Source organism: Pseudophryne corroboree, chromosome 3 (assembly GCF_028390025.1).
Source record: "Pseudophryne corroboree isolate aPseCor3 chromosome 3, aPseCor3.hap2, whole genome shotgun sequence".
Lineage (NCBI taxonomy): Eukaryota > Metazoa > Chordata > Amphibia > Anura > Myobatrachidae > Pseudophryne > Pseudophryne corroboree.
The window spans coordinates 613,026,488-613,049,211 of record NC_086446.1 but is presented as its reverse complement, the minus strand read 5'-3'; the positions used below and the strand labels follow the sequence as shown (position 1 = coordinate 613,049,211).

General features: G+C 49.9%; 1 protein-coding gene across 2 annotated transcripts in view; it reads left to right on the top strand.

Moving 5' to 3' along the window:
• Positions 1–20,135: 20,135 nt before the first annotated feature.
• SIRT1 (sirtuin 1) overlaps positions 20,136–22,724 on the top strand; it is a 170,986-nt gene continuing 168,397 nt past the window's right edge. Inside the window, exon 1 of one of the 2 annotated variants that reach the window (XM_063961618.1) lies at positions 20,136–20,551. In XM_063961618.1, coding sequence (XP_063817688.1) covers positions 20,203–20,551 — 349 coding nt within the window. In that variant the 5' untranslated portion in view covers positions 20,136–20,202. The remainder of the gene's footprint in view (positions 20,552–22,724) is intronic. The other variant, XM_063961617.1, reaches the window with a different exon arrangement.

The following is a 22,724-nucleotide window of genomic DNA, read 5'->3' as shown; positions in this document are numbered from 1 at the left end:
ACTATCACTGACCTGGTTTGGGAGTGTTGTGGACTCGGGGCTTCTTCCGATGACCGGGAAGAGGAACCGCCACTGGGTCGTAGTAGAGATGGCCGGATGTAGGTCTTCCTCATGCAGAACTAAGACGGCAGGCGGGAGGCCCAGAGGAATTCTTGTAGGTCTCCTGTAAGACAAGACTTGTAGAAATAATGAAGGCTGGGGTACTGAGATATTGGAGACACTGTGGTATTGAAGGCACTGAGGTACTGGGAGTACAGGGAGTGCTGGGAGACCCTTGGAGGCACGGAGGTGTTTGGAGGCACGGAGGTGCTTGGAGGCACGGAGGTGTTTGGAGACACCGAGGTGTTTGGAGGGACGAGGTGCTTGGAGGCACGAGGTGCTTGGAGACACGGAGGTAACTGGAGGCACGGAGGTGCTTTGAGGCGCGGAGGTGCTTGGAGGCACGGGGTGCTTGGAGGCACGAGGTGCTTGGAGGCACGGAGGTGCTTGGAGGCACGGAGGTAACTGGAGGCACGGAGGTAACTGGAGGCACGGAGGTAACTGGAGGCACGGAGGTGCTTGAGGCGCGGAGGTGCTTGGAGGCACGAGGTGCTTGGAGGCACGAGGTGCTTGGAGGCACGGAGGTGCTTGGAGGCACGGAGGTGCTTGGAGGCACGAGGTGCTTGGAGGCACGGAGGTAACTGGAGGCACGGAGGTGCTTGTAGGCACAGGATGCTTGGAAGCACAGGTTGCTTGTAGGCACAGGATGCTTGGAAGCACAGGTTGCTTGTAGGCACAGGATGCTTGGAAGCACAGGATGCTTGCAGGGACAGGATGCTTGGAAGCACAGGATGCTTGCAGGGACAGGATGCTTGGAAGCACAGGATGCTTGCAGGGACAGGATGCTTGGAAGCACAGGATGCTTGCAGGGACGAGGGAGCTCTGGATCATAGCTTCCACAGGAGAAACGAAGATACTCAGGCATCGGATCTCTGCCTGGTATCTGATTTTAAATTCCCCGCCCTAGCCTGATTGGCGGAGCAGGCAGGTGACGTCAGACCTGCTCCGCCTCCTTGCCCTTGCTTGTGATGGCGGCGCCCTTGCTTCCGGGAAGCCGCCGGAGAGCAGCGCCGACCCGCCGCTGAAGCCGGAGACTGACAGGGGAAGAGAGGCGCCGGGCAGACCAGGCCACCCGCAGGGACAAGCGCGGTCGCCGCTGCCCGAGGTTCGTGACACATAGATTGGCAAACTATGGATGTTCTCTCTTGGGGACAAGACTGCTTTCAGAACTGTTTACCTTCAGTTAGACCTCTCTGTTCTTCCAACCCTTCCAGCCTTCCTGTGGAGTACCAATCTTTTCAAGATGTTTTCAGTAAGCATGGGGCGGACACCTTGCCCCCGCATCGTACTTGGGATTGTCCCATTGAGCTAGTACCCGGTAAGACTCCTCCCCGAGGTCGAATTTACCCTCTCTCACTTCCCGAGACACAGGCCATGTCGGAGTATATACGGGAGAACTTGGAGAAAGGGTTCATCAGGTCTTCTACATCTCCAGCCGGAGCAGGGTTTTTCTTCGTCAAAAAGAAGGATGGGGGGTTGCAGCCCTGTATTGACTATAGAGGTCTCATTAAGAACAGATATCCGTTACCTCTGATTCCAGAACTGTTCGACCGTGTTAAAGGAGCTACTGTATTTACTAAGTTGGACTTACGGGGGGCCTACAATCTTATACGTATTCGCCCAGGGGACGAATGGAAGACGGCATTTAATACCCGCGACAGCCATTACGAATACCTGGTAATGCCTTTTGGCCTATGCAACGCCCTAGCCGTCTTTCAAGAGTTCGTTAAACGAAATCTTCAGAGATCTCCTCTATGACTGCTTGGTAGTGTATCTGGATGACATCCTCATTTTTTTTAGGGACCTGAAGACCCACCGGGAACAAGTCAAAGAAGTGTTAACTCGTTTACAAAGGAATCAGTTATTCTGTAAGTTAGAGAAGTGCACCTTTGAAGTACCCACGATTCCATTCCTCGGTTACATTCTTTCAGGGCAGAGGTTACAGATGGACCCCGCTAAAGTCCAGGCAATTCAGGATTGGGCACTTCCAGCTACCCTTAAAGGAATTCAACGTTTCCTGGGGATTGCTAACTTCTACCGAAGATTCATTTAAAATTATTCTTCTGTCATAGCTCCTATAACCGCATTAACTAGGAAGGGAGCTGATCCTGCCAAGTGGTCTCCGGAGGCTTTGGAAGCTTTTTCATCTTTAAAGGAGGCCTTCACGACTGCTCCAGTTCTTCCGACAACCCGATCTCAGCCGTCCGTTCTTGGTGGAGGTTGATGCCTCTACTGTAGGAGTAGGAGCAGTATTATCCCAGCTTTTCGAGGACAAGAAGGTCCATCCTTGTGCATTCTTCTCGCGAAGATTCTCCCCCGCTGAACAGAATTACGCTATTGGGGAACAGGAATTACTGGCAATTAAGTTGGCCTTTGAGGAGTGGAGGTATTTGTTGGAGGGAGCTCAGCATCCAATTTCGGTGACCACGGATCACAAGAACCTCCTGTATCTACAGTCAGCCCGATGTCTGAACCCACGCCAAGCAAGATGGGCACTCTTCTTTACCCGTTTTAATTTTAAACTCAGTTACAGACCAGGTTCCCTCAACAAAAAGGCAGATGCATTATCTCGCTCCCTAAGTTCAGAAGAACCCTCTGACCGTTCAAAAGAGCAATTTATCCTGGAATCCACCTCTTTTTCTGCAACTAATACCTCTCCACTTCCTCCTCCAGGGAAGATCTTCGTTGCACCAAATCTTCGCAAAAAACTTCTTACATGGGCTCACTCCTCCTCCTTCATGGGCCATGCGGGTGGTCATAAGACACTTAAATTCATTCAACGCTCCTACTGGTGGCCTCATCTCAGGACTGACGTTCAGGAATTCGTAGCTGCCTGTCCAAAATGTGCCCAGCATAAATGTCCCAAAGGTCCACCAGCCGGGTTACTCCATCCTTTGCCGGTACCACTAAGACCATGGACGCATATTTCTATGGACTTTATTACAGATTTACCTATGTCTGGTGGGCGGAACACCGTATGGGTCATAGTTGACCGATTCTCTAAAATGGCACACTTTGTTCCTCTGGCTAATCTTCCATCTGCATCCCAGTTGGCAAAAATGTTTATAGCAGAGATCTTTCGACTCCATGGTCTACCCCAGGAGATCGTGTCTGATAGAGGTCCTCAATTTGTGGCCAGGTTTTGGAGATCCCTATGTTCTGCTCTTGGCGTGAAATTAAACTTCTCCTCAGGATATCATCCTCAAACGGATGGTCAAACAGAGAGAGTGAACCAGGATCTGGAGACTTTTCTGCGTTTATTCATGTCCTCCTCACAGGACGACTGGCTGGACTTCCTCCCGTTCGCAGAATTTGCCCATAACAATCTTTATCACTCTGCCACAAAATCTTCTCCATTCTTCATTAATTATGGTTACCATCCAAGAGTTCCTGACTTCCAACTTCTGCCTACGCTCGAGGTTCCAGCCGCAGAGTCAACACTTCGTCAATTTACTGAAGCCTGGAAACTAGTTCTCAAGACTTTGCTCAAGACATCCAAGAGATATAAGACCTATGCAGATCTGAAACGAAAAGCTGTACCAAGCCTTAAGGTAGGAGATCGGGTTTGGGTTTCCACACGTAACCTAAGATTAAAGGTTCCTACAAAAAAGTTTGCTCCCAGATTTATTGGGCCTTACCCAATCGAAAGAGTGTTGAATCCTGTGGCTTATAAAGTGAAATTACCTCCGCAGTTAAGAATTCCTAATGCATTTCATATTTCTCTCTTAAAACCACTGGTACTTAATCGGTTCAGAGCCGCTCTGCCTAAATCACCCAAGATCCAATCAGCACATGGAGATGAATTTGAGATTCACAAGATCCTCGATTCTCGCAGACGTTATGGTCGCATCCAGTACCTTGTTGATTGGAAAGGGTATGGGCCAGAGGAGAGATCTTGGGTAGATGCAGAGGATGTCCATGCTCCAAGACTTCTTCGGACTTTTCATGCCAAGTTTCCAACCAAACCACATAGGTGTCCGGAGTCCACCCGCAAAAGGGGGGGTACTGTCAGCGTCCGGAGTCTTACCGGTACGCTGGGGCCGCGGGGCTGGCTTCCTTGGCATTGCACGGGCAGCGGTGGAGTTGGGCTGCTGCGCCGGATCCGTGGGCAGCAGTAGTGGAGGTGAGGGGGTCCGCTCGTGGTGGCGGGACGCCGCTACAGCGGGTCGCTCTTGCTGAACCGTTGCTTGGAGACCAGGGGCAGTGAGCAATGTGGCTTTGCAAAAAGGTCTGCATTACTGGGCGCCGCCATGTTGGAGACCAAATTTTAAGCATAGTTCCTGTCTCCTGTTTCTTCCAGCCAATCCAGGGGAAGCTCTCCCTATAAAAGGGGGCTGGTTTAGGACAGGGATGCCAGTGCTTCAAGTTACAACCCTGTTGTAGGTGCTTTAGCCTGTGCTCCCAGGATTCCTGCTGTATCTTGGTTCCTCCTGATCCTGCTTGGTCGGTTCTCTGTTGCTGCTGCAGCCCTGCCGTTTCTTGCCTGCTACTGCCTGTGGAAGCGCTCCTGGAAAACCCGGTCCAGTAAGACTCTTTGGGCACAGTCGGCCCCGGGTCTTCTGCCTCGTCTTTCAAGCCACACTCCACAGATCTCCTTCACCAGCCACGCCTTTGTACCACTGACCACAGCCTGCAGATTATTATCTTCAAGCCTCGTTTTCCAAACCACAGTCCACAGTCCTTGTCTCCAGCCACGTTTTCAACTACCATCCGAGGTCCACAGTTCATCATCTACAGTCTCGTCTTTCAAATCACAGTCCGCAGTTCTTCACCTCCAGCCACGCCTTTAACCATTGTGCTTCAGCCTCAGTTCTTTACATCAGCCCTGTACATAATAAGTACTTTCCATTGACTCTCAAACCCCGCCTACGTTCTTCATTGCTCCGTGTCCCATGCGAAGGAACTATATTCAGCCCCCTCATCTGGTTCATTCACAGCCTGCTACCTCCTCGGGCAAATCTCAGCTGCCGGATCCTCAAACCCTGCCAGACGTGACAAAGGGCCCTGTATGAGCAGGTCTGGGTGCTGAGAAAGTAGAAGAGGACACTCTGTCGATAGACCCTGCAGGTCTGAGAACCAATGCTGTCTGGGCCACGCTGGAGCACCTAGAAGTAGAAATCCTTCTTCTTGTTTGAACTTCCACAAGACCCTGGGCAGGAGTGACACTGGAGGGAACACATAAGGCTGCCAAAAGTTTCATGGAATTGCCAGTGTGTTCACGAACGCTGCTTGAACCCTGGTCATTGATTCGAAGACCGGAACCTTGTGCTTGTGTCGAGACGCCATCAGGTCTACATCTGGTAGGCCCCACTTGTCCACTAGAAGTTGAAAGACTCCTGGATGAAGACTCCACTCGCTAGCGTGCACATCCTGGCGACTGAGAAAGTCGCACTGCTGATATTGATGGCAGATGGCGTTCCGCCCAACTAAGGATTTTTAACACTTCCATCAATGCCATGCAGCTTTGAGTGCCGCCTTGATGGTTTATGTATGCCACCATGGTGGCATTGTCTGACCGTACTTGAACAGGCCTGTACTGTACAAGAGGCAGGGCGAGAGATAGCGCATTGAACACCGCCTGCAACTCCAGAATGTTTTTTGGGAGGAGTGACTCCTTGGCTCAGCGGCCCTGAAAAGAGTGTTGCTCCAACACCGCACCCTCCTCAGATTGACGTCTGTTGTCAGCAGGATCCAGTCGGGGATCCAGAAGGGACGGCCCCTGCTCAATTGGTGGTCCTGTAGGCACCAGGTCAGTGACAGATGAACTTTCGGAGTCAAAGTGATCATGTGAGATGTGATCCGATGAGGTAGGCCATCCCTGTTATACCGCCGCTGCGGCCGCCGGGCTTGTCTCTCCGGGGGTGCTGGCTGTCTGGGCGGTCGTCCTCGCTGGCGGTCTCTGCCTCCCGGCGCTCTGTCCGGCGCCCGTAGTGAGGACGTCGCGGGTGCGCCAGACGTTCACTGGGGACGGGTGACGTCATCAGCGCTCCTCCAATCAGGTGCTGGCGGGAAGTACAAATTTAGACGCCGGGCAGAGCTGACGCCGGGCGGAGCTCCGGCGCCTGAGTATCATCGCTACTACTACTGTACCTGTGATCTCCAGCACCTCCGTGCCCCAGCACCTCCGTGCCTCCAGCATCTCCGTGCCTCCAGCTTCTCCGTGCCTCAGCACCTCCGTGCTCCAGCATCTCCGTGCCTCAGCACCTCCGTGCCTCAGCATCTCCGTGCCACAGCACCTCCGTGCCTCCAGCATCTCCGTGCCTCAGCACCTCCGTGCCTCAGCATCTTTGTGCCTCAGCACCTCCGTGCCTCAGCATCTTCGTGCCTCAGCATCTCCGTGCCTCCAGCACCTTCGTGCCTCAGTGCCTCCAGCACCTCCATGCCTCCAGCATCTTCGTGCCTCAGCATCTTCGTGCCTCAGCACCTCCGTGCCTCAGCATCTCCGTGCCTCAGCATTTCCATGCCTCCAGCACCTCCGTGCCTCAGCACCTCCGTGCCTCCAGCACCTCCGTGCCTCAGCATCTTCGTGCCTCAGCACCTCCGTACCTCAGCATCTCCGTGCATCAGCATTTCCGTGCCTCAGCACCTCCGTGCCTCCAGCACCTCCGTGCCTCCAAGCACCTCAGCGTCTCTAAGCGCCTCAGCGCCTTCAAACACCTCAGTACCTCTAGCATTTCAGTGCCTCTAGCACCTCAGTGCCTCTAGCACCACAACATCGCTCACAGTGAGCTTTTGGTACTCTCCACCAATTCACCAGCACCTTTACAAGTCTTGTCTTTCAGGAGACCTTCAAGCGTCCACCCGTGCCTTCTGCCTACCGTCCTAATCCTGCACGAGGAAGACCTACATCTGCTGCGACCCAGTAGCAGTTCCTCTTCCCGGTCACCGGAAGAAGCCCCGAGTCCACAGCACTTCCAGACCAGGTCAGTGACAGAATACTCAGGCCACATGGACTCGGGGGATCGGAACACAGAGTCGAGCGCCATCCAAAGTTTGGCTTCCCGAGTTCAGACTCAAGAGGCGACACAGGGCCAGGTGATGCAATATCTCCAGGAATTGTCCGGCCGATTGGATCAAATTCAAGCTTCCTTAGCTTCCGTAATTCCGGTTCCAGTTCCCGTAACTGCTCCAGTTCCTGTTTCCAGTAATGTCCAACCTCCGGCTGGTACCAGGTCACGTCTTCAGCTTCCTACTCCTTCCCGCTATAATGGGAACCCAAAGAATTGTCGTGGTTTTCTAAATCAGTGCGAGGTGCACTTCGAGCTTCTCTCTCATAATTTCCCTACGAATCGCTCTAAGGTAGCGTATATCATTTCCCTGCTAGAAGGGTCAGCGTTGGATTGGGTGTCTCCGTTATGGGAACGATCTGATCCAGTGGTTTCCAACTACACCAACTTCATCACGTCCTTTCAAAGAATCTTCGACGAGCCCGGCAGGATGACCACTGCTTCTTCCGACTTGCTCCGTGTTCATCAGGGCTCCCATTCCGTGGGTCAGTACGTGGTTCATTTCCAGACCATTGCCTCTGAACTCCGCTGGAATAATGACGCTCTGAGGGCTGCCTTCTGGAACGGTCTCTCCGACCGGCTGAAAGATGAGTTGGTCACTAGGGATCTGCCAGATCCATTAGAAGAGTTGATCTCCCTTTGCGTCAAGGTGGATCTTCGGATGCAGGAGCGTGGAGGAGAACGTAGCCGTTCAGATCGTTCTAGGTTTCGGCATCCTACTCCTAGACCGGCGGCTGGGCCCAGCTCGGACGAACCCATGCAAATTAACCGATCCCGACTGTCTCCGGAGGAACGACAGCGTCGTCGTGAGGGTAAACTTTGCCTTTACTGTGGAGCCGCAGATCATTTCCTTAAGTTTTGTAAATCCCGTCCGGTAAACGGGCAGGCCTAGCTTGTTCCGGAGGAGTCAGGTTGGGGGTCACGACTAAATCTTCTCCAATTTTGGATTGTTTGCTTCCTGTGTCTTTAATCACCAATTCAGTCTCCAAGTCTTGTGAAGCCCTGTTGGATTCCGGAGGTGCGGGGAACTTCGTTTCTTCCTCCTGTGTCCAAAGCATGGATTTAAAGGTACGGCCTATCGAGCGGTCTATTTCGTTAACGGCTATCAACGGTACTAGAATTTCCAAGGGTCTCATAACGTGGCGCACGGAGCCAGTTAAGCTGCAGGTCGGGGCTCTACATCAAGAATGTCTGGAACTCTTGGTGATTCCGGAAATGCATCACGATCTGGTCCTTGGAATGCCTTGGCTCAAAATTCATAATCCCCACATTGACTGGAAGTCTTCTCAAATTCTGTCTTGGAGTTCTTTTTGTCACGCTAACTGTCTCACTCCCGTTTGTCCGCTCCGTGTCTCTTCTAAGTCGGATGAAGAGCATATTCCGGAGGCGTATCAAGGGTTCAAGGATGTGTTTTCGGGAACAGTCGGCTGATCAGTTACCACCTCATAGGCCTTGGGACTGCCCTATTGACCTTGTCCCAGGGAAGATGCCACCCCGTGGCCGCACATATCCTCTGTCACTTCCCGAGACTCAAGCTATGTCGGACTATATTAAGTCCAATTTGCTCAAGGGATTCATTCACCCCTCTTCCTCCCCTGCTGGAGCGGGCTTCTTTTTCGTGAAGAAGAAGGACGGGGGGTTGAGACCATGTATCGACTACCGCGGCTTAAACGATATCACCATCAAGAATAAATACCCCTTGCCACTAATCACAGAGTTATTTGATAGGGTTCGTGGCGCCCGCGTTTTCTCCAAACTCGACTTGAGGGGAGCTTATAATCTTATACGCATCCGAGAAGGGGATGAATGGAAGACCGCCTTCAATACCCGGGATGGGCATTACGAATACCTGGTGATGCCGTTCGGCCTTAGTAATGCTCCTGCTGTCTTCCAGGGATTCGTCAACTAAATCTTCCGAGACATGTTATATCAAAGTGTTGTGGTATATTTGGACGACATACTGATTTTTTCCAAAGATCTTGTTGAACACAGGACTCAAGTCAAAGAAGTGCTCCACCGTTTACGAGAGAATCATCTCTATGCTAAGCTCTCCAAATGTACCTTCGAAGTAACATCAATTCCGTTCCTCGGTTATATCATCTCGGGGACGGAGCTTCGCATGGATCCGGAGAAGCTCTCTGCCATTCGTGACTGGACTCAGCCTCTCTCTTTAAAAGCAATACAAAGATTCCTGGGCTTTGCAAATTACTAGAGGAAATTCGTTAGGGGTTTCTCCACCATTGTTGCGCCCATTACTGCCTTGACGAGAAAGGGCTCTAATCCGAGTTTGTGGCCTCCCGAAGCCATTGAGGCTTTTTCCCACTTGAAGTTAGCTTTCATGTCCGCTCCAGTTCTCCAACAACCAAATTTCGATGGACCTTTCTTCCTAGAAGTTGACGCATCTTTGGTCGGAGTTGGGGCCGTTCTCTCTCAGTACTCCTCAGATAAGAAATTACATCCGTGTGGCTTCCACTCTTGTAAATTCTCTCCGGCCGAACGAAATTACACTATTGGAGACCAGGAACTTTTGGCAATTAAATCTGCCTTGGAAGAATGGAGATATCTCTTAGAAGGGGCCAAACATGTGTTTACCATTTACACGGATCACAAAAATTTGTTGTATATCAAATCCGCACAATGCTTGAATCCTCGCCAAGCGAGATGGGCACTTTTCTTTACTCGATTTTCTTTTGTTATCAAGTACCGGGCTGGGACTCTCAATACTAAAGCGGATGCACTATCCCGTTCACAAATTTCCATAGACGAGGATGATTCTTTCGAGCGGAGTTTAATTCTAAATCCAATTTCTGTCTCTGCTGCTTCAACTACTCCAGCTCCTCCTCCTCCTGGAAGAATGTCCGTACCAGCTAGATTCCGGCCGAGAATACTACAGTGGGCCCATATCTCCAAGTTTTCCGGTCATCCAGGCGCCCAGAAGATGTACAAGTTTCTGCAAAGATCTTACTGGTGGGACACCATGAGGAAGGATGTACAGGATTACGTTAATTCTTGTCCACAGTGTACACAACATAAATCTCCTCGCCTGCCTCCTGCTGGGTTGCTTCGTCCTCTGCCCATTCCTGTGAAACCCTGGACTCACATTTCCATGGACTTCATCACTGACTTGCCCTGTTCCAAAGGTTGCAACACCGTCTGGGTGATCGTCGACCGTTTCTCGAAGATGGCGCACTTCGTTCCATTGACTGGTCTGCCGACAGCTCCTAAACTAGCCCTACTATTCATCCGAGAACATTTTCAGTTGCATGGGTTGCCTCAGGAAATAGTCTCTGATCGAGGGGTACAGTTCACCGCAAGGTTTTGGAAAGCCCTCTGCTCGGCCTTACAGATTAAACTTAAGTTTTCATCCGCCTATCATCCCCAAACGAATGGACAAACGGAACGAGTCAATCAAGATCTAGAGACTTTCCTTCGCCTTTATCTCTCCCCTTCACAGGACAACTGGGTGGAGTTGTTACCTTGGGCGGAGTTTGCCCATAACCATTCATTTCATTCTTCCACTGGTGAGTCTCCATTCTTCGTCAACTATGGGTTCCATCCACGAGTTCCGGAATTACCAAGTCTTCCGACAGAAGAGGTTCCAGCTGTAACGTCCACTCTACTGCACTTCAGACAAATTTGGTGTAGGAATCATGCTAGTCTTAAAAAGGTTTCTGTCCGATACAAGTTCTTCGCTGATAGGAAACGACGAGCCGCTCCTCAATACAAGGTTGGTGATAGGGCATGGCTGTCCACACGTAATCTCCGGTTGAAGGTGCCCACTATGAAGTTTGCTCCAAGATTCATTGGTCCTTACCCTGTGCTACAAGTCCTGAATCCTGTGGTCTGTAAGTTGGGTTTACCTTCTCACCTACGTATTCCAAATGCCTTCCATGTTTCTCTTCTTCGTCCTCTCGTCCTTAATCGTTTTCATTCAAAGTCCTCTAGCCCCACCTCAGTGGAAGCTGAAACAGGAACGGACTTCGAGATCAAAACAATTCTGGACTCTCGTTACCTTCACAAGAATCTGCAATATCTGGTGGAATGGAAAGGGTACGGTCCTGAGGAGAGAAGTTGGATAAAGGCTTCTGAGGTCTCGGCTCCTCGACTAATCTGGATTTTCCATTCTAGACATCCTACGAAGCCAGGAAAGTGTCCAGGGGCCACTCCTAGAGGACGGGGTACTGTCATACCGCCGCCGCGGCCGCCGGGCTTGTCTCTCCGGGGGTGCTGGCTGTCCGGGCAGTCGTTCTCGCTGGCGGTCTCTGCCTCCCGGCGCTCCGTCCGACGCCCGTAGTGTGGACGTCGCGGGTGTGCCCGACGTTCACTGGGGACGGGTGACGTCATCAGCGCTCCTCCAATCAGGTGCTGGCGGGAAGTACAAATTCAGACGCCGGGCAGAGCTCCGGCGCCTGAGTATCATCGCTACTACTACTGTTAAACAAAATGATGGGCGAATTCCAAGCGCTGCTGTGAACCGGAACTCCTTGTGTCTGAAAGAGTCCTCAAAGGAAACAGAATACACAATATCCTTGTACAAGCTTCAGCATCCAATAAATCTCTTGAGATATCCTTCAATGACTGACCTGTATTATAGGCCCTATATTCACATAAGGGTATCTTTGTCTTCTATTTAATACACCGCAATCATGTCATCCAAAATATGTAGTTTCAGCACACAGGTGTTTACTTAAGATATTCTTTAATAACTGACCTGTATTATAAGCCCTATATTCACATAAGGGTATCTTTGTCTTCTTATTCAATACACCGTAATCACATCACCTATAGTATATCACTTATTGGAACAAAGCTCACCTTTGTGATAAGCCCTATGTGTATCCAAAGGTATCTTTAACGGGTCCACCCACACCAGAATCTTTCAATGATCTTGTAGGTACATCCACAGCCTCATAATAGGTAAAAACTTCATCAATCCGTTTTGAATTAAAAAAAATCTGTTTTTCTTTAATTGTTGTAGTCACATAAAAATATTTAAAAATCCATACAAAAATGGAGGTACCCCATAAGTAGAACCGGCAAGATCACTTCCACTCACACCCCTAAGATGGAACTCGGGAAATAGGTACGAACCAATTTGGATCGGAGTGCACAGCCAATCCAGAGGATGTCCTAGTGAGTGGTAGGATATAACCGGGGGTCCTTTACAGCAAACACCTGAGTATCATCGCTACTACTACTGTACCTGTGATCTCCAGCACCTCCGTGCCCCAGCATCTCCATGCTCCAGCATCTCCGTGCTCCAGCATCTCCGTGCCTCAGCACCTCCGTGCCTCGGCATCTCCGTGCCTTGGCACCTCCGTGCCTCAGCACCTCCGTGCCTCAGCATCTTCGTGCCTCAGCATCTCTGTGCCTCCAGCACCTCCGTGCCTCAGCACCTCCGTGCCTCCAGTACCTTCGTGCCTCAGCACCTCCGTGCCTCAGCATCTCCGTGCCTCAACATTTCCGTGCCTCCAGCACCTCCAGCACCTCCGTGCCTCCAAGCACCTCAGCGTCTCTAAGCGCCTCAGTGCCTTCAAACACCTCAGTACCTCTAGCATTTCAATGCCTCTAGCACCTCAGTGCCTCTAGCACCACAACATCGCTCACAGTGAGCTTTTGGTACTCTCCACCAATTCATCAGCACCTTTACAAGTCTTGTCTTTCAGGAGACCTTCAAGCGTCCACCCGTGCCTTCTGCCTACCATCCTAATCCTGCACGAGGAAGACCTACATCCGGCCATCTCTGCTGCGACCCAGTAGCTGTTCCTCTTCCTGGTCACCGGAAGAAGCCCCGAGTCCACAGCACTTCCAGACCAGGTCAGTGACAATCCCACTTGGAAAGGATTAACCTCTGCAGAGGGCGAGAATGAAATTGAGAGTACTCTACCATGTTGAATGCCGACACCATTAGACCAATTGCTTGCATCGCCGAGTGTATCGACACTCTGGGGCGACAAAGGAAGCATCTTGAAGTCTCAGGACTTTTTCTGGAGACAGAAACAGTTATTGACTGCATGTGTCCAGGAGTTCCCCCAGTGCACCATGCTCTGAGCTGGGACCAGCGAGGATTTCTTCCAATTGATGAGCCACCCGTGGGCTTGTAGGAAGCTTACCATCAGTTGCAGATGAGTGAGGAGGACATCGTGGGAGTTTGCCAGAATCAGCAAGCCATCCAGATATGGCAGGATCCTGACTTCCTGTTGATGGAGATGGGCCATCATTACGGCCATGACCTTGGTGAAGATCTGAGGAGCAGTGGCCAGTCCAAATGACAAAGCCTGGAACTGACAGTGGAGGTTGCCAATAGCAATACTGCTGATGCGACATGGCAATAGGTATATGCAGGTAAACATCCTGTATATCCAGGGATACCATATAGTGCAGAGGTTCCCAAACGCGGTCCTCAAGGCACACCAACAGTCCAGGATTTAGGTATATCCATGGCGCAGCACAGATGGTTAAATCAAATTGGCTGAGGTGCTAATTACGTCACCTGTGTCCAAGCATGGATACATTTAAAACCTGGACCATTGGGGTGCCTTGAGGACCGCATTTGGGAACCTCTGCACTATATTTATTATTTATTTATTACCAGTTATTTATATAGCGCACACATATTCCGCAGCACTGTACAGAGAATATTTTGCCCATTCACATCAGTCCCTGCCCCAGTGGAGCTTACAATCTGTATTCCCTATCACATGTACACACAGACACATTCACGCTAGGGTTAATTTTGTTGTGAGCCAATTAACCTACCAGTATATTTTTGGATTGTGGGAGGAAACCGGAGTACTCGGAGGAAACCCACGCAAATATGGGGAGAATATACAAACTCTGCACAGATAGGGCCATGGTGGGAATCAATCCCATGACCTCAGTGCTATGAGGCAGTAATGCTAACCATTACACCATCCTTACTGCCCCTGATATAGTGTCTGGTTTCCATAGCCAATACAATTGAGCGCAGTGTTGCCATACGGACACTCTGACAAACTTGTTCAGTGATTTGAGGTTGAGTATAGGCCGGAAAAATCCATTGGGTTTCGAAACTAGAAATAGGGTCGAGTAGTAACCTCTGCCTTTCTGGGCCAGAGGAACCAGCACTACCACTCCTGTATTTAGGAGGGAACCCACTGCCTTTTGCAAATCTTGCGCCTTTAACGGATCCGAAGGGACAACTGTGGTGCAAAACTTGCGAGGGGGAGACTGCATACCCATGAGAGACAACTTCCCGCACCATGTGTCTGAAGTGACCGTTTTCTGGGAGTGTTAGGGAAAACGCAGGCATGACCAGGCGCTGGAATCATCGCACCAGGGATGTGCAGTCAGGGGAGGCAGTGCCTCCCCTGTCATAATGATAAAAATAATGCAAAGAAGATATTTATAACACAGATTCTGTGATAAATGTCTTCTTTTATTATTTTAATAATTTTCCCTCTGTGACTATGCCTGCATATTGGGGTGGGAGGCAGCGGGAGAGGTGCCTCCCGCTGCTAACACTACAGTTCGGGTAGCGGGGGGCGGGTAGTGGGCAGGGCGAAGTCATGGGCTGTAAAAGCCCATTGTAAAACTACAACCTTTACTGGTGCCTCAATGACAGGGGCGTGCATATATCAGAATATTTGGATATGGGATACTCAACCTGTGTGTGTGTGTGTGTGTGTGTGTGTGTGTGTGTGTATATATACATATACAGTACTGTGCATATATATATATATATATATATATACAGTACTGTGCAAAAGTTTTAGGCAGGTCTGGAAAAAATGCTACAAAGAATGCTTTCAAAAATAGAGGTGTTCATAGTTTATTTGCACCTGTACACAGTTTTTGAAGGAACTCGGCACGGAGGTTGTTCCAAAAATTTTGGAGAACTAACCAAAGACCTTCTGTAGATGTAGGCTTGCTCAATCCTTCTGTCTCTTCATGTAATCCCAGACAGACTCGATCTTTAAATCAGGGCTCTGTGGGAGCCATATCATCACTTCCAGGGCTCCTTGTTCTTCTTTACGCTGAAGTTCATTCTTAATGACATTGGTTGTATGTTTGGGGTTGTTGTTCTGCTGAAGAATAGATTTGGAGCCAATCAGATGCCTCCCTGAAGGTATTGTATAATGTATAAGTACCTGCCTGTATTTCTCAGCATTGAGGATACCATTAATCCTGACCAAATCCCAGACTCCATTTGCTGAAATGCAGCCCCATACTTGCAAGGAACCTCCACCATGCTTCACTATTGCCTGCAGACACTCATTATTATACCACTCTCCGGGGGTAATTCAGATCTGATCGCAGCAGCAAATTTGTTAGCAGTTGGGCAAACCATGGGGGTAATTCAGACCTGATCGCTAGGCTGCATTTTCGTACAGCGGGCGATCAGGTCTAAACTGCGCATGCATATGCACTGCAATGCACAGGCGTGTTGCACAGGTACAAAGCGCATCGCCGCTCAGTGATGGGCTTGTGCGAAGGATCCATTCGCACGGGCGTTCGTAAGGAGATTGACAGGAAGAAGGTGTTTGTGGGTGGCAAATTACCATTTTCTAGGAGTGTTTGGAAAAATGCAGGCGTGTCCAAGCATTTGCAGGGCGGGTGTCTGACATCAATTCCTGTCCTGAACAGGCTGAAGCAATCGCAGTGGCTGAGTAAGTCCTGGGCTGTGCAAACACTGTGCAAAATCTGTTTGTACAGTTCTGCTACATATGCGCTCGCACACTTGCACAGATAAAATACATTCCCCCTGTAGGCGGCGACTATCTGATCGCAGCAGTGCAAAAATCGCCTGCTAGCGATCAGGTCTGAATTAGGCCCAATGTGCACTGCAGGTGTGGCAGATATAACATTTGCGGAGAGAGCTAGATTTAGGTGTTTTTTTTTCTTTCTGTGCAGAGTAAGTACTGGCTGCTTTATTTTTACACTGCAATTTAGATTTCAGATTGAACACACCCCACCCAAATCTAATGGTGCCCATACACCTAAAGATTTATCTTCCAATCTGGCAACCAGCCAGATTGGAAGATAAATCTTTAGGTGTATGGGCACCTTAACTCTCTATGCACGTTATATCTGCCCCCCCGCAGTGTACATGGGTTTGCCCAACTGCTAACAGATTTGCTGATGCAATCAGATCTGAATTAGGCCCCCCAGCCCTTCATGAACAAACTGTCTTCTGTTACAGCCAAAAATTTTGACTCATCAGTCCAGAGCCCCTGCTGCCATTTTCCTGCTCCCCAGTTCCTGTTCTCTTGTATAGTTGAGTCACTTGGCCTTGTTTCCAGGTCGAAGGTATGGCTTTTTGGATGCAATTCTTCCATGAAGACCACTTCTGGACAGACTACTCCGAACAGTAGATGGGTGTACCTGGGTCCTATTGGTTTCTGCCAGTTCTGAGCTGATGGCACAGCTGAACATCTTCCGATTTTGAAGAAAAGTAAGCATGATGTGTCTTTCATCTGAAGCACTAAGTTTTCTTGGCTGACCACTGCATCTACGGTCCTCAATGTTGCCCATTTTCTTTGTGCTAAAATGCTGAGAAATACAGGCAGGTACTTATCCATCATGCAATACCATCAGGGTGTCTGATTGGCTCCAAATTTATTGTACAGCAGGACAACAACCCCAAACATACTGCCAATGTCATTAAGAACTATCTTTAGTGTAAAGAAGAACAAGGAGTCCTGGAAGTGATGCTATGGCCCCCACAGATGTTTGGAACAACCTTCCTGCCGAGTTCCTTCAAAAACTGTTTGCAAGTGTACCTAATATTTATTTATTAACAGTTATACTTATATAACGCAGCATATTTCGTTTCACTTTATAATTGGAACAATAGTAATTGAACATACAGTAACTGGGTAAAAAAGACATAGAGGAATAATTGAAACTGTTTTGAAGGCAAAGGGTGGTCATAACAACTACTGATTTGATTTAGAGTTTTTTTTCTGTTCATTCACTTAGCATTTTGTGAATTGATAAAAATAAACTATTAACACTTCTATTTTTTAAATCATTCTTACTTTGCAGAATTTTTTCCACACTTGCCTAAAACTTTTGCACAGTACTCTATCTATCTATCTATCTATCTATCTATCTATCTATCTATCTATCTATCTATCTATCTATCTATCTATATGTATATCTATGACTAGAAGCTGCAAGTGAGTAATAAGGACTTGCATCTTGGATACCACATAATATCAAAGATTTGGACATTTCTAACTGCCATACCATTTTTTTTTTTTTGCATGATTTTGCAGTTTACAAACCAGTTTGAGTGTGTTAGCAGTAGGTGGGCAATTCCGGGATCAGTGGAATCCCGGGATTTTAGTCTAAACTTGGCTGGGATTGATTCGGACCAATGCTTTTTTTTAATGCCGGGCAGCGTCTGAGCCGGTTCAGCATACGGCTCAGACGCTGCCCGGCTCCTCCTGCCCCTGGCTGTGTGCACTGAGTAACATGACATGGTGTTAGGGTGCATACACACGGTGAGATTCGGACTTATCCGATTCTCACCGTGCGACAGGGGGCCGGGTCGGCACTTAGCCAGTATCGCAAGCACATAATAACTGTGCTTGCGATGCTGGCTATGTGCGATTTCAATCCTGACTATCTCTTCTATAGAGATAGTCAGGATTGACTTGCCTGCACAGCCTATTTTTTCTTCCGATGCCGACCGCGCGGGGCCGCGCATCGGCATCGGATCGGGATCGCAAGGTGACTGTCACCTTGCGATCTGCACTATATTTTCTTCCGATTCTGACTATATAGTCAGAATCGGAAGAAAATATCTTACCGTGTGTACACACCTTAAGAGGTCACACTATGCATCACCGCCGGTTGACCAGACCCGCCACCAGCCAGACCAGCCGCTTGCCACTCAGACCCGCCGACAGCCAGACCAGAGAAGGGTATTTATTTTTTTCTTTCTCTAGTCCTGGCATTAAGCGTTTTTAATCCAGTGTTCCAGGATTGAAAAAACAGCCCACGACTGGTCTCCCTAGTTAGCAGCTTTTGGTAATGGAACACTGTGTATGGTTTCTATAACTAGTGTAGTTTATGAATATTTTGATTAGTGAGTCAGAGGTACCTCCCTAGGTTGATAGGGTGTAGAACAGGCTTTCCCAATCACAGTCTTCAAGGCACACTAACAGTCCAGGTTTTAGTAGTATCCATGCTTGAGCATAGGTGACTTAATTAGTACCTCCCTTGTTTTGATCTAACCATCTGTACTGAAGCCTGACTATCATTATTATTTATTATCCTTTATTTATATGGTGCCACAAGGGTTCCACAATGGCCAAATACAGAGTACATAAACACTAAAACCTGCACTGTTAATAATGTGCCTTGAGGACTGAGGTTGGGAATGCCTACTGTAGAAGGTGGAAAAGTTGAGAGACTCCTTCCACCCTTCTACCATACAGAACTTAATTTATGTTTTGATATCTTGTTGGGTTAAGGTGCATACCCATGGTGCGATATGAACTACCGATATGGACTATATAATCCATATCTGTAGAAAACATAGTACATATCACACTGTGTGCATACAGCTTGCGATGTCGATGTGCACTCCTGTGGGGTTGGTATTGCAGGAAACAATAGACTGAGCAGGCAGCTCAATTTTGACTAGAAAGTTGACAGTCTAGTGCATATCGATACGTGTGTACAGTACCGACCAATAAAAGCCTGCAATACTGACATACGTCATCATAGCAAAACCATCGATTGTCACCAATTATGAGATTGGAGACTGTCATCAATGGCCATCCCTGTTATTTCAGTGAATGATCCACAGACTAATCACAGCTCAGGAGCAGAGCTTTGCAGGTGTCAGGGGCGGAGCTATGCTCCAAGTCCCCTTTACTAGTACTGCTCTGACATGTCGCTGATTACTGCTCTATGGGGGTAATTCAAATCTGATCATAGATGTGCTAACTTTAGCACATCTACGGTCAGTTTCTCAGCCATGCGGGGTGATGCCCAGCACAGGACTAGTCCGTCCTGTATGTCTGGCTTTGCCCCCCTGCACGGGTGCAAAAGTATCGCATGGCGGCAACGCTTTTGCACCTGACGAGTAGCTCATTGCCTGCGCAGGCTGTGCTGGCCGGTGGCTACCCACCGGGTCCCGGGTTGCAGCGGCTGCGTGTGTCACGCAGCATGCCCCCACACGGTCCAAACAGGCCAGCGTTGTCCATACCACGTTGCGCCAATGGCGTTCTAACGCCGTTGGCACACCCCGCCTGTTAATCATGCAGAGGTGATTGCAGCTTTGAGATGCTTTTAGCATCTCACTGGGCTCCCGGGGTGAGCACTCCGCAAAAGGGCTTCAGACTGCGATTGCTGCCACTGCAGCAATCCAGTCTGAATTAGGTCCTATATGACCTTTAGATGGCATTGTACATTACCGATTGTTCAAGTTTTTTTTTTTAATTATAGATCTCACTATGGGGCAAATGTAATGATTGGCTGGTGCGTTATCACCTTGCACTTATCACTGCTTTATCCCTTCTCCAGGTTACTACATTTGCCCCTGCGTTCCTTTTTTATGTCAAAGCCATAAAAGCAGCAGCTATCCAGGACCCTGTTAATAAACGTGCCAGGGTGCTTTTGCAATAGATCTGTGTGATATAGTCATGGGGTGTATGTGAGGAAAGCTTGTGTTGGGCAGAGGGTCCCTGAATCTCCATCTGCTGTTACTGAAACCTGAACCCAAGAAGAGCAGTACATGCCAGCCTGATGCCAGGATTCGGGGGGGTAAGCATTGGGGAAAAAGAGAGTCGCCAGGTGACAAGCTGTGCACGGGAGAGAGCTTTATAGAGTACACACCATTACCAGAATAAGGGCTGTTACAATGTATATACTATTGCTGAACGGCCTGTCAGTGGGGCCCTGAGGTAACGGCCCAGCCACACAGACTGACACCAGCTCGCACACTCCGCGGCCGCCGTCGCCGCTACCTGCTTTTCCACGTGACAGCGTTTGTTATTGTTTACGTCACGAGGCCGGGCGGCCATTGGCGGAGGGCGCGTCACGTGGTGCGCCGCGCTCTCTCGCCGCTGCATGGGAGGCTCCTACTTCAGGCTGTGGGAAGATGGCGGATGAGGGGCGGCTGGCGCTCAGTCTCACCGGCACTCTCCCACCTCCGCCGGAGGAAGATGGACAGCCCGTCGCTAAAAAGCAGCGACTAGATATCACCCACGGCGGCCGGCCGGACCTTGCTCAGGATGAGGCCACGCCGGCAGTCCCTGCACTCCGGGAGGTGGGAGAGGCCTCTGCAGAGCTAGCGGCCAAATCCAGGGCGCAGGGCAGCTCGCCGCCTCCGGGCCTTCCTGCCGACAGGCGGCAGATGGTGATGTACCTGGTGCAGGGCGCGGAAGAGGAGGAGGAAGATGGGGAGGAAGCGGGGGAGCCGGCGGATGGAGGAGCTATGGATTACGGAGGTGAGTGCCCCTTTCCTAATCTCTCCCTTCAGGGTGTCAGCTCCGGGGGAGAACAACCTGACACTGCCCTGTATTACCCTCCTCATTCATTCCTGCAGTGCTGGTTGTCTGTTATACGGTGTCTGTTATAGAGCATCCAGCCCCCTCATGTACAGTCCCTGTCACATGTAGGGGAATAGCAGCCACTACATGTACAGTCCCTGTCACACGTAGGGGAATAGCAGCCACTACATGTACAGTCCCTGTCACCTGTAGGGGAATAGCAGCCACTACATGTACAGTCCCTGTCACCTGTAGGGGAATAGCAGCCACTACATGTACAGTCCCTGTCACCTGTAGGGGAATAGCAGCCACTACACGTACAGTCCCTGTCACCTGTAGGGGAATAGCAGCCACTACATGTACAGTCCCTGTCACCTGTAGGGGAATAGCAGCCACTACACGTACAGTCCCTGTCACCTGTAGGGGAATAGCAGCCACTACACGTACAGTCCCTGTCACCTGTAGGGGAATAGCAGCCACTACACGTACAGTCCCTGTCACCTGTAGGGCAATAGCAGCCACTACACGTACAGTCCCTGTCACCTGTAGGGGAATAGCAGCCACTACATGTACAGTCCCTGTCACCTGTAGGGGAATAGCAGCCACTACATGTACAGTCCCTGTCACCTGTAGGGGAATAGCAGCCACTACATGTACAGTCCCTGTCACCTGTAGGGGAATAGCAGCCACTACACGTACAGTCCCTGTCACCTGTAGGGGAATAGCAGCCACTACATGTACAGTCCCTGTCACCTGTAGGGGAATAGCAGCCACTACATGTACAGTCACTGTCACCTGTAGGGGAATAGCAGCCACTACATGTACAGTCCCTGTCACCTGTAGGGGAATAGCAGCCACTACATGTACAGTCACTGTCACCTGTAGGGGAATAGCAGCCACTACATGTACAGTCCCTGTCACATGTAGGGGATTAGCAGCCACTACATGTACAGCCTGTCTGCTATAGGGGTGTAGCACCCCCTTATGTACAGTCCCTGGCCGCTAAAAGGGAATAGCACCCCCCTTATGTACAGCCCCTGTCCCCTATAGGGGAATAGCAGCCATCTCATGGACAGCTTCTGTTCCCTATAGGGGAATAGCAGCCATCCCATGGACAGCTTCTGTTCCCTACAGGGGAATAGCAGCTTCTTCACTTACAGCCCATCATACCATGGTTGACAATTCATACCGGAACCAAGCTGTACACACCATACAAGAACTGGGATGAAAAGCAGATATACGACTATTCATCTTAAGAATAGTGTGTACGCTACACCCTGGCTGCCAGTCACTGCACAATCTTGGACACTGGCTCCTGATACAATCATTAAATGGTGCAGATGTATTAACCTGGAGAAGGGGTAAAGAAGTGATAAGTGCAAGGTGATAAACATAACCAGCCAATAATTACAGATTTGAAAAAGGACAGTTAGGAGCTGATTGGCTGGTGCATTATCACCTTGCACTTATCACTGCTTTATCACTTCTCCAGGCTTAATACATCTGCCCCAGTATTCCTAATAATGCAGTTTGCCTCTGTTCTAGATGATGAGCTGTAAGTGAAGAAGCTGCTATTCACCTGTAGGGAACAGAGGCTGTCCATGAGATGGCTGCTATTCCCCTATAGGGTACAGGGGCTGTACATAAGGGGGGTGCTATTACCCTATATGCAGGGCCGGTTCTAGACCCTTTGGCGCCCCGGGCGAAAAATGGGGGTGTGGCTTCATACAGGGGGCATGGTCAGTTACGCCCCATGTACAGTGGAGTAGCGCCGTTGAAAGAAAAAAAATACTTACTATCCCCACTCCCGACCGCTGCAGATCTCCGCCGGCGCCGCTCCTTTCCTCGGATGACAGACACTAGAGGTCAATTATGACCCCTAGCGTCTGTCAGTCCCACAAAGCTGTGCGGTGCGCGATGACGTCATTGCGCACCGCACAGCAAAAGTCCTCTACACGAACGCGTCTAGTTTCCCTTCACAGCGGGGGACACATCAGCCAGCGGGGGGCACAGAGTAGTGGATCTTGCCATGGTATGGCGGCGGCGCCCCGGGCAAAAGTCCTGCTTGCCCGTGGCAAGATCTGTTACTGCCTATAGGGGGGTTCCGGTATGAATGGTCAACCATGTTATG